This window comes from Chlorocebus sabaeus, chromosome 4 (genome assembly GCF_047675955.1).
Source record: "Chlorocebus sabaeus isolate Y175 chromosome 4, mChlSab1.0.hap1, whole genome shotgun sequence".
NCBI classification, from domain to species: domain Eukaryota; kingdom Metazoa; phylum Chordata; class Mammalia; order Primates; family Cercopithecidae; genus Chlorocebus; species Chlorocebus sabaeus.
This window is the reverse complement of record NC_132907.1, coordinates 2,572,615-2,588,361: the sequence shown is the minus strand read 5'-3', so window position 1 is coordinate 2,588,361 and position 15,747 is coordinate 2,572,615. Positions and strand designations below refer to the sequence as shown.

Genomic DNA, 15,747 nt, shown 5'->3' with positions numbered 1-15,747 from the left:
TCATGATGGTAGATATCATCTGTTTGCTTTCAATTGTAGAACTTGTTTAAACATTTCTTGTGTGGTTGGTCTGTTAGTAATGAATTCTCTGTTTTTGCTTGTCCGGGAAAGACTTTATTTCTCCATTATTTTTGAAGGATAGGTTTTCTGGGTATAATATTCTTGCCTGTTGAGTTGGGTTTGTTGTTGTTGTTGTTTTCGGTTTTTTTCCTTTCAATACTATGAACGTGTCATGTTATTCTTTCCTGGCTTATAAGGCTTCTGCTGAGAAATCTGTTGTCACCCTGATTGGGATTTCCTTATATGTGACTTTATGCTTTTTCTCTTGATGTTTTTAGGATTCTTTCTTTGTCTTTGACTTGATAGTTTGACTGTAATGTGCCTTGGAGACCTTTGAGGATTGAATCTATTTGGAAATAGCTCTTACAACACTTGGGACATTTTCAGCTATTGTTTTTAAAATAGGTTTTCTATGCCTTTGCCCATCACTTCTCCATCTGGAACTCTCAAAATTGGAATATTTCTTTACTTTATGGTTTCCCATATGTCATTTAGGCTTTTTTTCTTTTTGTCTGTTATTTTAAAGACCTGTCTTCATGTTTAGAAATAGTTTCTTTTGGTTTATCTAGTCTATTGCTGAAGTTCTCTGTTATATTTTTTATTTCGTTCATTGAATTCTTAAGTTCCATGATTTCTATTTGATTATTTTCTATGATTATCTCTTTGTTGAATTTCTCATTGAGATCATGAATTATCTTCCTGCTTACTTTGTGTTGTTCATCTGTGTTCTTTTGTATCTCACTGAGTTTTTTTAAATATCATTTTAATTTTTTTTCAGGAATTTTATTGGTTTCCTTTTTGGTGGAATCTGTTGCTGGAGAATTACTGTGTTCCTTTACAGGTGCCATGTTTTCTTGCTTTTTCACCTTTCTTGTGTAGTTATGTTGCTATTTGTGTATCTGGTGTAACGGTCACTTCAAATTTTGTGAATTGGTTTTCATAGGGAAAGACTTTTTTCTATAGTTGTATCTATAGTGTAGTTTGGATCGAGTGCTTTAGTTTTGCCAGATGTGAGCACATTGGTGTAGTCTCCATATGATTTCTTCATCTGTAGTCATCCACAGTGTTATCTTTGAGTTTGTCAGTGGCTTAGGCTGCATTTGTTAGTGGAGGCTATAATGAAGCATTGCTGGGGATGTGGACACAGGCGGGTGGTCCTTGGGCAGCAGTGGCGGTGGCAGCAGGCTGTGCATGCTGGTTCTTGGGTCCCTGGGCAATATACATGGACACCAGTCATCGCAGGTCTGGGTAGGCCAATCCCTGTGCCTCCTGGTGGCTTGCTTGGGTGCCAGCAGTGACAGTAGTGGGGTGAGTGGGTCCTCAGGTCTCTGGGTGGTGTGCATGGTGTTGGCAATGGCAGTACTGGTTGTGGGCCAATCCTCGGGCCCCCAAGTATCAAACATGGGTGCCAGCAGTGGTGGAAATAGGCCGAGCAGGCCAAGTGGCACATGTGGGTGGTTACCAGCAGCAGCAGCTTGACATGCTCATTCTTTGATCCCCCTAGTTGTTTGCATAAGTGCTCCTGGTAGCTGGTGTGATGGGTCGATCCACAAGTTCTCAGATGATGTGCTGGGACCCCATCAGCAGTGGCAGTTGGCAGAGTGGGTTGTCCTAGGCCCCCAGATGGTGTATTTGGGTACTTGGTTGGTGAATGGGTGGGTTGATCCCCGTGTTCCTGGATGACAAGTGTAGGTGGCATTGCCAGAGACTGCATGCAGGGCTAACCTGTTCCTAGGCCCCTGATGATGGGTGTGGGTCAGCTGTGGTGAGTGAGGCAGGCCTGTTCACAGGCATCATATCAGCGTGCTCAAGTGCCTGTTGCAGTGGGCCAGGTAGTCCTGTTATCAGGCCTCTCGATGGTGTGCACAGGCACCAGGAGTGTTGGACAGGGATGGGTTGATACCCATTCTCCCTGGCAGTGCACTTGGGCTCTGGTGGCATTGCTAGTAGTCGGAGTGGGGTAGGCCTCTCTTCAGGCCCCCCAATAGTTCCTGTAGGCTCTGGCTGCAGCAGACAAGGCGGTCTGATCCCCACGTCCTCGTATTGTGCATTTACACAGTGTTGGTGGGTGGGGTAGGCCTGTCTTCAGGCTTCCAGATGGTGCTTGTGGGCACCAGTGGCAGGCAGAGTGGATCTATCCTTAAGCCTTGGGACAACTCCCAGTAGACCAGTCCTCAGGCCTCCTGAAGCCACATGCAAGTAAGTGTATGACAATGCTGCTGCTGGGCAGGATTTGAAACACACAGAAACTCTTTGGGACAGGGTTTCTGCCAGTGACAGAGGCCCCAGACAGGTGGCTGTCAAGATCTGAGGAGCTCCTTCTTTGGTTCCTTTTGTCCCCAGGGTGGGCTCCCTGGTGCACTCCACCTCCTACTCCTCAGGATGTAGGACACTGTGTAGGTAAGAGTGCTGGCCACCTAGTTGCATTGTTGACTCCAGCTGGCATCATGACACTTCAGCCCTCTGGGTGGACAAGAATATCAGTGGGGCTCCTGGCTTGTGGATATCCAAGGACTGTTGGGCCCCAGAGCAGAATGTAGTCTGGTAGTGTCTGGGCTCTCGAAATGGCACCGTGCTGCAGCCTCTTGGGTGCCAGCAGATTATGTGGTACTCAGCGTGTACTCTGTCTTGGGAATAATGCCATTGAGTGGACTCTAGGCAGCTTTCTAAACTAGTCTCTGGGCCTGTGAGGACTAAGGGGCTCTCCTGCGGCTAGCATTGCAGGAATTCCTGGTGGGAATGTGAATCTGTGTAGATCTCTCTTTTGTTTTTCCCATTCGTAGTGAGTAGTTTCTCCAGGCTCCCAGCCAGTTCCATTTGAGCCAGCTGCTTTGCTTCTCTGTGTTTGCTTGCCTCAGAGATTCCCTGTCACTTTTGAATTGTAATGTTCTCTCTTAGATGCCCTATTCAATATGTGATTATCTGCTCACTGTTTTAGTCCTTTGTGGAAGAGTTGAGTGCCAAGCACCTCTAAGTCAGCCTTTTTGAAGCCCCCTTCTTCCAGGGTTTTTGTTTTTTGGTTTTTTTTTGAGACAGGTTCTTGCTCTGTTGCCCAGGCTGGAGTGCAGTGGCACAATCTCAGCTCACTGAAACCTACACTTTCCATGTTCAATCAATTCTCCTGCCTTAACCTCCTGAGAGTAGCTGGGAATACAGGCGCCTGCACCACGCCTGGCTAATTTTTGTATATTTAATAGAGACGGGGTTTTGCCATGTTGTCCGGGCTGGTCTCAAACTCCTGACCTCAGGTGATCTGTCCAGCTTGGCCTTCCAAAGTGCTGGGATTACAGGTTGTGAGCCACAGCGCCTAGCCTCAGGGTATTATCTCTTTATTATATTTGTTGCAGATATTTTTCCAGGATAATCTTTTAAATATGCAATTATAGGTGTTTTAAAACAAGATTTGACATATGGTTATATAGCAAACGTAACTGACGTTTTTTTCTCCTGTGTACCGTTGTAGAAAATGCTCTCCCCATTTATATTTCTAATAATTACGACACTAAGGACAATGAACCTCTTCAGATCTTCAAAGTGAATATGACTTAATTATTGTAATTTAGAAGGAGAAAATAGAGAAATGTTCATAGTTGTGAGAGTTCCCTAAAATAATAAAAGTTGCTAGTTTGAGTAAATATGAGCATCATATTAATTATAGCTATTAATGTGTTCCTGGATCTGTTTTATATGTTTTTCCAAGGTTTGGGGAAGCTGAAATGTATTTTTCAGTCTTAAAATGTTGTATTAATTATATGGTTGCTCTTTTGTAGGCTGTCAGATACAACTGCGTTAGAATAGATAAACAACCAGTGAACAATGTAGAGGTAAGGGACTTGGAACAGCATTGGTGATGGCGGCAAAGAAGAAGTTTGTGTTTTGTTATTGTTAGTTATTTTGAATAAAAGTAATGTGTTGTATGCACAATTAGAAGTAATGTGTTGTATGCATAAATAAAGAAATACAGTTTCTCTAATCAGAAATGATAAAAATATTCTGTCAAAACGCCAGTTTCCATATAATAGTAAAAAGTGATCACAAATATTAGCAACACACCTCGTGCTTATGACAGGTGAAATATACATTCCTGTTCTCATGTTTCATAACTTTCATAATGACTACTTTTAGATTAAAATTTTTTGGTATGATATTTACAAAAGTGTATTTATTTTGTTATTTAAAGAACATGATACCTTTATTTTACATACTTTCATTTCAGAACAAAATAAACCCACAATACATATATCCAGTCCATTGTTAAATTAGGGAGGGAATGGGGCTTGAGGCCCTTGTTTCCTTATTTATTCTTCTAAACTGGATTTTTTAATTCCGTGTAGTCTTTTAGAGTATTTTTGACTCAAACTATTCAAAGTAGTTACTTTTATTATTAAGAATAGTTTGACCAACAGGAATGTATTTTGTGAAGCTCTTAGAGTTATATAAATACACATCCTCAGAGTGATTTTATGATTCTCCCAATCAGTTTTCGCTTTTTGCAAATGTTGCTTGTGCTTGATGATATCTTAACATTTAAAAGATATTTTAATAGGGTTCATTTTTAAATTTAAAAGAAAACCAGAAAATAATTTTTCACTAAAGAACTATGTCGTTGTAGCTCTTTCTCTTTTTTATCAACCAAACTCTGCAAATTCCTATTAAAGGTTTTATTTTAGAGGCAGTATTTTCCCTTACTACTGAAGGCAACAGAAAATAATTAATATAACAAGTAATAAAACACATTCATACATATCATCCTCTTTGCACTACATAATCTCATCCAGCAGCAAGGCCAGGAATTATATTCATTTCACAAATGAGGAAATTAAAATTTGTTACTAGGCCGGGCGCGGTGGCTTACGCCTGTAATCCCAGCACTTAGGGAGGCCGAGGCAAATGGATCACCTGAGGTCAGGAGTTCGAGACCAGCCTGGCCAATATGGTGTAACCCCGTCTCTACTAAGAACACAAAAACTAGCTGGGCATGGTGGCACGCATCTGTAGGCCCAGCTATTCAGGAAGCTGAGGCAGGAGAATCACTTGAACCTGGGAGGCGGAGGTTGCAGTAAGCCGAGATTGCACCACTGCATTCCAGCCTGGGTAACAGAGTGAGACTCCGTCTCAAATAAATAAATAAAAAACTTCTTACTAATTCAAGATTTGATTGCAAAATTTTATCGTTCTTTTCTCTGAATCATATAATCTTTCCTTTCTTAGGTTAAAAATGCTGAATTTCCCAGAGGTGTATTAAATTTAATTGAAAGCCTCATAGAAGGACAGTTTTTTAAAGAAGCAATTGAGGAACTTTCCACTTTGCAGGCACATTATATCCCTCCTGTATGCATTCTTCATGCCCTTCTAGAGAATGTTCTACAGGTAAGAGCAGCCTTAAGGATTTATAATCTTTTTTTCAAAGAATGTTAAAATGTGAACATTTTCTCATTTTTTGTATGTTTACAGTTTCTCTGTTCAGTGTTTTTTTTTCTTCGTTTTACTAGTGCAGTACCCATTTATTACCACTCTTCTGTTTTCCAGCTATATACTAGGTACTACTCTTAGTGCTTTAGCTAATTATTTTCTCAGGATTTCTAAGATAATTTTGTTTTGGGGAAAAAGGTTATCTCATTTTTCTCACGGCAGTAAAGTATCAAATATAAAACTCAGATTACAGTGATCTAGAATTACATTTGGTAAATTACTCCATTAGTACATTGACGATTATAATTTTTATTTATAGTATACATAATGAACATACTCTTTGTTTAAAAAGAAAAAGAGACAAGGTCCCTCTCTGTCGCCCAGGCTGGACTGCAGTGGTGTGATCCTGTGGCCTCAACGTCCTAGGCTCAAGTAGTCCCTGTGCTTCAGTCTCCCAGGTAGCTGGCACCAGGTAGCCTATGCATGTGCCACCATGCCTGGCTAATTTTTAAATTTTTTGTAGAGATGGAGTCTTGCTGTGTTGCCCATGCTGGGAGCATATTCAAACTGTGTAAACCAATAGAAGCAAATATTCAAAGATAGCTTTCTAATCATGCCCTTCACCAAGGTGCTAATTTGATAACATAACAGGCGTCAGCTTTTTCAGGTATGTTATGTTGGTGATAAGTAAGCATGTTGCATGAATAGTTTCTTACCTTTAGTTCCTTTCAGGTAACATTTGAGACCTCTTAAATCTCATTATAATTGTGAAAAGGAAAATGAATATTTCATCTAAGGTAGTGTTAATAGAAGGGATTACCCAGTGTATAGATAGAGTCATCCCTTGCTATCACAGGATATTGGTTTCAGGACCTTTGTGGATACTGAAATCTGCGCGTAAGTCCTGCAGTTGGTTCTTCAGAGCCTGCACTTATAGGAAAAGTCAGCCCTCCACATACGAAGGTTTTACATCCTGCGAATACTATATTTTTAAAGGTTTTCTTTTAGAGGTAATTGTAAAATTTTCCCTTACTACTGGGGAAAAAATTTTCCTTCACTACTGAAGGCAATAGAAAATAATTAATACAATAACTAATAAGATGCATTCATACATATCATCCTCTTTGAGCTGCATAATCTCATTTAGCAGCAAGGGCAGGAATTGTCTTTATTTTACAGGTGAGGAAATTAAAACTTCTTACTAGGCCAGGCACTGTGGCTCGTGCCTGTAATCCCAGCACTTTGAGAGGCCAAGGCCTCCCAAATACGGAATACTGTATTTAGTTGCAGATGTGGAACCTATGGATGTGAAGGGTAGGCTACATTTATTGGAAAAAATTCATGTGTAAGTAGACCCGCGCAGTTAAAACCTGTTATTCAGGTATCAGCTATACATAGAGTGTACCGCTCGGTTGCTTTATTTAATTAGCTAAACATCATGCTTCTATCTGCTTTCATTTGTCTAAACACATATATTTGGCAAGAAACTTAGGCCAGGGTTAGGCCAGGCATGGTGGCTTACACCTGTAATCCCAGCACTTTGGGAGACTGAGGCGGGCAGATCACAAGGTCAGGAGTTCGAGACTAGTCTGGCCAACATAGTGAAACCCCATCTTTACTAAAAATACAAAAATTAGCCCGGCATGGTGGTGGGCACCTGTAGTCCCAGCTACTCTGGAGACTGAGGCAGGAGAATTGCTTGAACCCGGGAGGCGGAGGTTGCAGTTATCCAAGATTGTGCTACTGCACTCCAGCCTGGGTGACAGAGCCAGACTCCTTCTCAAAAAAGAAAGTTAGGCCAGGGTTACTGTTTTGGTTTTAGACTGAATTAGCGAGTGAAACTACTTTTAGCTATAGTGTTTTATTTGTTTGTTTATTTTTAAATAATAGGATAACATAGATACATTTTCTGGTCGATACTTTCATATATTGTCAGCTCTTCTTCACCTGCATCCTCCTTGGAAGTCTCCAGCCATGTCAAGATATTATTTAGAGTTGTTTCAGTGTCCAACTTGTATGAAAGGAGCATGGTCTTTAGTAGAAGTCCTTATCAGGTAAGGAATTTCACATTTGACGATGCCACATTTCATTGAATAGTTGTTATGCTAAGTATTTTTTTAAGATACTGATGAAAGAAGTATCTTTCTACTTTTGGAAAAGTGTGTGTAGTGTATTTTGCAAATACAAATATGTATTGTATTTATTGCAAAACTTATGAAAAGGCAAGTCTGTATTGGTCATGTTTTTCAGTCTGTTTACTAAAAAAATAAAAAGTGAATGCATGAAATGGACTCACTAGAAAGCCAAATCATTATTATTTTTAACAAAATATAAATTTGCGTATTGTTTTTTAAATGAAGAAAATTAATTTATGGAATATGCATATCATCAGTTTTTGTCACCAAAAGTATAGACATTTGTAACTATAGTATCTATTTTAGGGCTTCAGTTATTTTTTTTTCAGCTAGAAATTTGAATTTTAAAACAGAACTTAATATTTCCTAAATATGTCATCTCTTTCATGCTTTTGCACATGCTGTCACTGCCTAGACCTTCCTCTGCCTTTCAGATGTTATTGTCTCCAGAAATTCTGTTTCACCTTCTTTCTCCCTAACAGAAAATGTTTTCCCCTTGCTATTCAAATAACTGTATTTGATAGCCCTTATTCTTCTGGGAAGATCTTATCTTTTTCTGAGACAAGAGTCTTGCTCTGTCGCCCAGACTGGAGTGCAGTGGCCTGATCTTGGCTCACTGTAACCTCTGCCTCCCAGGCTCAAGCAATTCTTATGCCTTAGCCTTCCAAGTAGCTGGAATTACAGGCATGTACCACCACGTCCGGCTAATTTTTGTGTTTTTTTTATTTTTAGTAGAGGTGGGCTTTTACCATGTTGGTCAGACTGGTCTCTAATTGCTGGCCTCAAGTGATCTGCCTGACTTGGCCTCCCAAAGTGCCGGGATTACAGGAGTGGACCACCATGCCTGACCGGGAAGATCTTTTTTTTTCTTAATCTAAATGTCCAGTTTCAGGAGGTTCATAGTAGAGAAAGTAAACCTGACCAGCCATGCAAAGGCTAGACCTCTGGTTAGCTCTTTGAGATCATAAAGATTCACATACCATCTTGGTTGTGATATATTTATAGTGAGCTAATCAGTTAACCCGCATGCATTTATTCATTCTTTTAACAAATTCTTGAGTACTTATGGAGAGCCAGACACTGTACTACATTTTAGGGATTAAAAAGATGATTTAAATAACAGTTCCTGCACTTTAAAAGTGACTGATATGTAAACACAATACCAGCACAAAAGTACAAGCCCAACAGTATGAGCCCAGCATAGGCATATGATGTGAGGAAATAGAGTTTATGTGGCTGACATCCTTCATAATTTCCAAATCTATTCCTTTCTTCACTGTCAATTGTCTTTATTTTAAAGTTCCCATTGCTTCTTATGTAAACTATTGCAGTAGCTGCTTTATTAATCTTGGGTCTACTTTTTTCCTTTTTTCTTGCAAAGTACTCCCACAGTATGCTCTTTCCAAAGCGATCTTGTCATTTCCCATGTTAAAGTCCTTCATTGACTCACATACATTGAACTACCTATAGAAGATGATTCAAATTTCTTAGCGAAATACGTAAGACCCTTCATGAGTTAGCCCTTATATATGTCTCAGTTCTCATCTTCACCACTTTACTGAGTGTGTCCAATCATTATTCTCCATATCCTGTCTTTTGCTCTTATGTTTTCCAAATTTCCTAGTTTTTTTTTTTTTTTAAGACACTCTGTTGTCCAGACCGGAGTGCAATGGCACAATCACGACTCACTGCAGCCTGAAACTCCCAGCCTCAGCCTCCTGAATAACTGGGACTACAGGCATGTGCTCCCACGCCTGGCTGGTTTTGTATTTTTTGTAGAAATGAGGTCTTACCATGTTTCCCAGGCTGGTCTCCAACACTTGAGCTCAAGCTTTCTGCCCACCTCAGCCTCCCAAAGTGCCAGGATGAAAGGCATGAGCCACCATGCCTGACTGCTTCACTTTGCTTCTCTTCTCTCCTCTGCCCTCTCTCCTGTCTCCTCTCTCTCCTCTCCCTTCCCCTCCCCTCCCCCCATCCCCTCTCCTCTTCCCTTCCCTCCCCCATCCCCTCTCCTCTTCCCTTCCTTCCCCATCCCCTCTCCTCCTCTCTCCCCTCCCCCGTCCCCTCTCCTCTTCCCTCCCCTCCCCTGTCACCTCTCCTCTTCCCTCCCCTCCCCTCCCCTCTGCCTTGCCCCCTTCTCCCCTGCCCCCGCTCCTCTCTTCCCCTCTCCTCTCTCTTCTTTTTCTCTTCTCTTCACTTTTGTTCCTTTCCTTTTTCCCTTTTCTTTTCTCTTCTTTCCTTTCCTTTTCCTTTTTGAATCTCACTGTCACCAAGAGCAGAGTGCAGTGGCAGGATTATAGCTCACTTCAATCTTGAACTCCTGGGTTCAGGCCATCCTCCTGCCTCAGCCTCCTGAGTACCTGGGACTACAGATGCCCCCCACCATACCTGACTAATATTTTTGTTGTTGTTTTGGTTGTAGTTTGCTTGTTTGTTTTTTGAGAAGAAGTTTCGCTCTGTTGCCCAGGCTGGAGTGCAGTGGCGCAATCTCAGCTCACTGCAACCTCCGCCTCCCGGGATCAAGCTATTCTCCTGCCTCAGCCTCCCAAGTAGCTGGGATTACAGGCATGCACCACCACGCCTTGCTACTTTTTTTTTTTTTTGTATTTAGTAGAGATGGGGTTTCACCATGTTGATCCAGCTGGTCTTGAACTCCTGACCTCAGGTGATCCACCCGCCTCCGCTTCCCAAAGTGCTGAGATTACAGGCATGAGCTACTGCACCAGACCTACCTGACTAATTTTTAAATTTTTTGTAGAAGTGAAGTCTCCCTGTGTTGCCCAGGCTGGTTTCAAATTCCTGGGCTCAAGCAGTCCTCCTACTTTGGCCTCCCAAAGTGCTGGGATTACAGAAATGGGCTACCATGCTCAGCCATAGTTTTCCCTTAAAATGCAACTCTGCTGCCACTTTCTTACTCTTGCCCTTTCTTTTAAGTTTGTCGCTCACATCAGTCCTGTGACTTTATTGAGGATAGTTGCTCAGTCTTGTTTTTCTTTCTTTAAACTTTCCTCTTACAGAAGGTGTTCAGTCTTAAATATCTCCATCCTTAATATCTAATATAATACCTGGAATATAAGTGCTTAATAAATGTTTGGATGAATTTATTGATGCTACAGGCAATAGATTTTGGGCAGCTTAAAAATAGACTTTTAAACAAAAATATCCAGATTTCATTTCAAAATAATTGGGTGCTGGGGAGGTGCTTAGTGAAGTGGTAGGAATATAAATGAGCTAAGGGATACTGGTCTCTACTTTTGTATATATTTGAAATATTCCATAATACGTAGAGAAACGTAAGTTCTCTATCTGACAGTTTTCAGAAAGACTGATTAACTATATGGGCATGAAGGATCTTATAGACAGGTTGAATATTAAATAAATGTTAAATTTAAAGCTACTAAGGACTCTCCTGAGAATGTTGTATTAAAAAAGAAGACAGGGAAAGTGGAGACAGAGGTAGAAAGTTATTGGTGCATTGTTGATATAATCAATAAGAAAGGTGGGAGATTGTAATAAATATTGTTACCTAGACACTACTTCATAAATCTTAAAAGTTCTGAGTAATCTATTCTCTTTAAAAATATATTATAGAAGTGTGCTGTCTGACCCAGTAGCCACTAACCATATCTATTTATATTTAAATTTTATTCAGCCTAAGTAATTAAAAATTTGGGTCCTTGGGTATACAAGCCACATTTCAAGTGTCTAGTAGAACATATACATCATCACAGAAAGTTCAGTTGGAGAGGACTGCTCTAGAAGACAGAAAGAAAATAAAATAATGAATTTTAAAAACTCTAAAAAAAGTAGCCCTAAATAATCTTCATTTACTAACTAATGAAAAAGAAAGTAATCTTGGGTAAGAAAGAGAAGGATTGTGGCTAGTATTCCAGCAATATTCTAGAAGAAGAAATATTTTGTTCACAGATTACTTAGGGAATTGCTTGTATGTCATTGATTGTTGGGTTCATGTTTTTCAGATCTTGCCTTTTCAATGAAAGCTTTTGTCATCAAATTTCAGAAAATATTGGCTCCAAGGTGCTCCACCTGACGCTGCTCAAATTTTTCTTTAATTTAATTGAAAGTGAAGTACAATATCTGAGTCAAAAGTAAGTTTTAATTGCAAAAATAACACTTTTCGAAATTTCTGTTGTTTTTATGCACCATTTTTTTTTACAATTATTAAAAATATATTTCTAAAAAGTCACCTTGTTTTATATTTTAAAGTAGATTTGTTTTTAAAACATATTTCTAGATAAGAGTGAAGGTTTATATGCCCCTTTAAAAAATTTCCTCAGTTCACTTCCACTGTTAATTTGGATGGATATAAGAGTGTTTTCATTTTTTAGGATTTAAAAAAAATTCTTTAGTAATTGAATGCTAAGTAGAAAACTACACCAATTTTAAACACTGAGCCTACAATGATAAGTTTTACTCCTGCTCTAAAACTTGCAGGTAGATTACTGTGTATATATACATTGTCAATGACTTTATTGAACTGAGGCCATTTTTTATATTTTGTCCTTTATTATAATTGTTATAATCTTTATATTTTATGATCTATGTTCAAAAATTGCTAGCATTTTTTTTGACAGAGATGTCAAGTAATTGTCATGATCAAATTGGCTTAAAGGTACACTTTTTGTTTATATTTTAATTAGGTTGTATGACTGGTCAGATTCTCAGAATCTGAAAATAACAGGAAAGGCAATGCTTCTTGAAATTTTTTGGTCAGGAAGTGAAACCTCTGGGCTTTTGACCAAACCAGTAAATATGCTTTTGGAATGGACTATATATTCTCACAGGGAAAAATGCAAGTCTAATGATGTAAGTAGGATTAATTTATAGATGAATAGTCTATGGAAAAAGCACTTGCAATTATTTACCTTTTCCTCTCCCCTTTTTTCTTTGGATCACTTGAAAATAATTAAAATGTACCCAAATATATCATTGTTTTCTATTTAAGTTATCTAGTTTTAAGGTAAAAGGCCCTTGGAGACTGGTTCCTTCATCATCTCACGTTTGCATGTAGTTGAGTTATTTGATAGTTACTGCTAAGAAATCTCTAGTTACTAACCTTTGTAGATTTTTTACTTTTGTACAATTTGATTCATGAAGAACTTAAGATTTGAAAATAAATGAGTCAATCCATACAATTTTTGGGGGGTACTAATAAATACTAATGTGTATTAGTATTATTAGTATTATTTTAAAACTACCTTTTTTGATGTTGAGTTATTTTCTGAAATATTTCTTTATAAGTCGATTTTGCCTGTCATTAGAAATTTAACATATAGTGATTTTAGTGTATTATCCGTCTCATGGATAACAGTGTATAGCAACATAACTGTGGCACATTTTGGTTGCATAATAAGTATTAGTCACCTTTTTCCTTTTCAGAATGATCTCCCTTTGGAAATATATTTTCTACTTTTTTGTGTTATTCATTTCTGCTCTTTTATTTATTTATTTATTTTACTTTCTCTTCTATCTTCTTGAATCTTTTTTTATTTTTAGTCTTCATTTCTAATACATGCACTTAATATAAATTACCTATTGAGTACAACTTGACATTCATTTCATAGTTTGATACTTTACCCTAGAGTGCTCTGTTTTTTTCAAAGTATTTTCTATTGTTAATTTTGATTTCCCTCTTTGATCCAAGAGATATTTTTAAAAGGTGTTTTAAGATTTCTAAATAGATGGGTTTTGTTTGTTTGGCTGTGCTTTTTTTTGGTTAGTTTCTAATAGTGAATTATAGTTAAAGAATGCACCTTATGCAATTTCTGCTTTATGAAATTTACTGAAGTTCTCTTTTTGGCTCCATATAAGACCAGGAACCAGAATGTGTTTTTTCTGTTGGGTTGGATCAAACTTAATAATTGTTTTAATGGCCGGGCGCGGTGGCTCAAGCCTGTAATCCCAGCACTTTGGGAGGCCGAGGCGGGTGGATCACGAGGCCAGGAGATCGAGACCATCCTGGCTAACATGGTGAAACCCCGTCTCTACTAAAAATACATAAAATTAGCCAGGCACAGCGGCGGGCGCCTGTAGTCCCAGCTACTCGGAGGCTGAGGCAGGAGAATGGCGTGAACCCGGGAGGCGGAGCTTGCAGTGAGCGGAGATCGCGCCACTGCACTCCAGCCTGGGTGACACAGCGAGACTCCGTCTCAAAAAAAAAAAAATAATAATAATTGTTTTAATCAATCCTTCTGAGTCGACTTTGTTGATTTGCTGATCTATTTAAGTTTCTACTTTATATATGCTAATGTCACCTTATTATTCTTAACAGATATATCATGACTACTAGTTATGATCCTATAATTGCTAGTTAGGTAATATCTTTTTCAGGGATCGTAAGCATAGTAGTTAGGGTGGAGAGCTCAGTTATCAAACTAACATGAAGTCTATTCTGTCTTAACGAAACTGCTTATGTAGTTTCTAGTCAAATACTTCCTCAGATCCATTTTCTCTTCTCTACTTTTTAAATTACCGTTAAACTTACATTATACCTTTTCTTCATATTCTCTATTTTTCACCTTATATTTCCCTCTCCCTTTCTTTCTCTCTCCCTCTCCCTCTTTCTCTCCCTCTACCATTTCCCCTCTCCTTCTCTCTCTCCCTCCCTCCCCCACTCCCATATAGATACATTTTTTTCTATACTTGCCGCATTCTGGATAGTATTTTCATCCAGTTTTTAGTTCATTAGTTCTTTCTTCAGCTGTGTCCAATATATTGTTAAACATGACCATTTCATTTAAATTTTGTGTATTTTTTTCCAGGTAATAGACTTTTTAACTGTTCCAAACCGCTATGACTTGGTTTTATGGGTTTCAAGGTTTTCTTTTGTCTTTAACATGGCAATGACATTTATAATCTATGCTTGATTATTCCATATCTGAAGTCTTTATAGGTCTGTTTCTGTTGTTGTTTTTTGCTGTTTCCTTCTCTTGTGCTTTTTTATTTTCTCTTGCAAGCTTGTTATTCACTATATGCTTTTAAATTGCATTTGAAAAGTTATTTATAGAAACAATATGTGATAAACACCAGAATATCTTCCCTCAGAAAGAATTTCTGTTGAACTTCTGCCAAGGGCCTCGGTGCACCACTAGTTAAGGACTATTCTAATCCAATGTCTATGTTTGGGGGACTCTAGATGGTTCAAATGAAGTAAAGTGCTCCATATACATTTAGTTTTGCTTCTGATTCATTCTTCCCATGAGGATGAAGCCCTTCACTTTTTCATCCTATGACCGATTAGGTTTTGGCCATGACTTTTCTTTTTTTTTTAAATCTTTTTTTCCCCTGTGCTCCAGAAACCACAGTTCTTATTCTAGATTCTTCCTTAAAATCAGTGAAAGTCCTCAGGGCAAAGTCAGGTATCTTTGAGTGGCTCACATGGGTACCTCACTAGATCTTGGCGTAGCAATTTCTCATAATTTATTGTCTTTTTTTTCTGAAATGTTTTGCATATTTCATTTAACATTTTTAGTTTTAGTGTTCTTCTCTAAGTGGGATCAACTGAGGCCAGGTGCAGTGGTTCCCGCCTGTAATCCCAGCACTTTGATAAACTGAAGTGGAAGGATTGCTTGAGGCCAGGAGCTCAAGACCAGTCTGAGCAACATAGTGAGACCCCCATCTCTACCAAAAAAAAAACCCAAAAAAACAAAAAAACAAAACACAGGTGTGGTGGTATGCACATGTGTTAGTTTTAACTACTTGAGAGGCTGCTGTGGGAGGATTGCTTGAGCCCAGGAGTTGGAGGCTGCAGTGAGCTATGATTGTGCCACTGCATTCCAGCCTGGGTGACAGAGTGAGACCTTGTCTCTAAAAAAAAAGGTTCATCTGAATTACCTAGGCCTTCATTAGAAATAGAAGTTCTTGCTGATTTTTTAAAAAATTCTTTTCAGTTGTCTGAGACAGGAAAATAGAAGTTCTTTTTGAGGTACTAATTTTTTTTTTTTCTAAATCAGCATTAAAACGGGAAGATTGCTCATGAGTGTAGCTAGATTTCTTTGATCAAGTAATCCTATTTAACAACAAACAGGTGAGTAGGCACTGTCTTGTGCATGTATCTGATTTAAAAGGAAGTATGATTTTGCAAATTACAGAAATTGAAAATACTCAGCTGAAATAGGCT

At 38.7% G+C, this 15,747-nt stretch overlaps 1 protein-coding gene across 2 annotated transcripts in view; it reads left to right on the top strand.

Annotated features, from left to right (window-relative positions):
• SLF1 (SMC5-SMC6 complex localization factor 1) overlaps positions 1 to 15,747 on the top strand; it is a 75,654-nt gene that overhangs the window by 38,219 nt on the left and 21,688 nt on the right. For both annotated transcript variants that reach the window (XM_007978544.3, XM_037982253.2), the window contains 5 exons: positions 3,831 to 3,884; positions 5,272 to 5,430; positions 7,363 to 7,526; positions 11,588 to 11,716; positions 12,269 to 12,434. In XM_007978544.3, the coding sequence (XP_007976735.2) occupies positions 3,831 to 3,884; positions 5,272 to 5,430; positions 7,363 to 7,526; positions 11,588 to 11,716; positions 12,269 to 12,434 (672 nt within the window). The remainder of the gene's footprint in view (positions 1 to 3,830; positions 3,885 to 5,271; positions 5,431 to 7,362; positions 7,527 to 11,587; positions 11,717 to 12,268; positions 12,435 to 15,747) is intronic.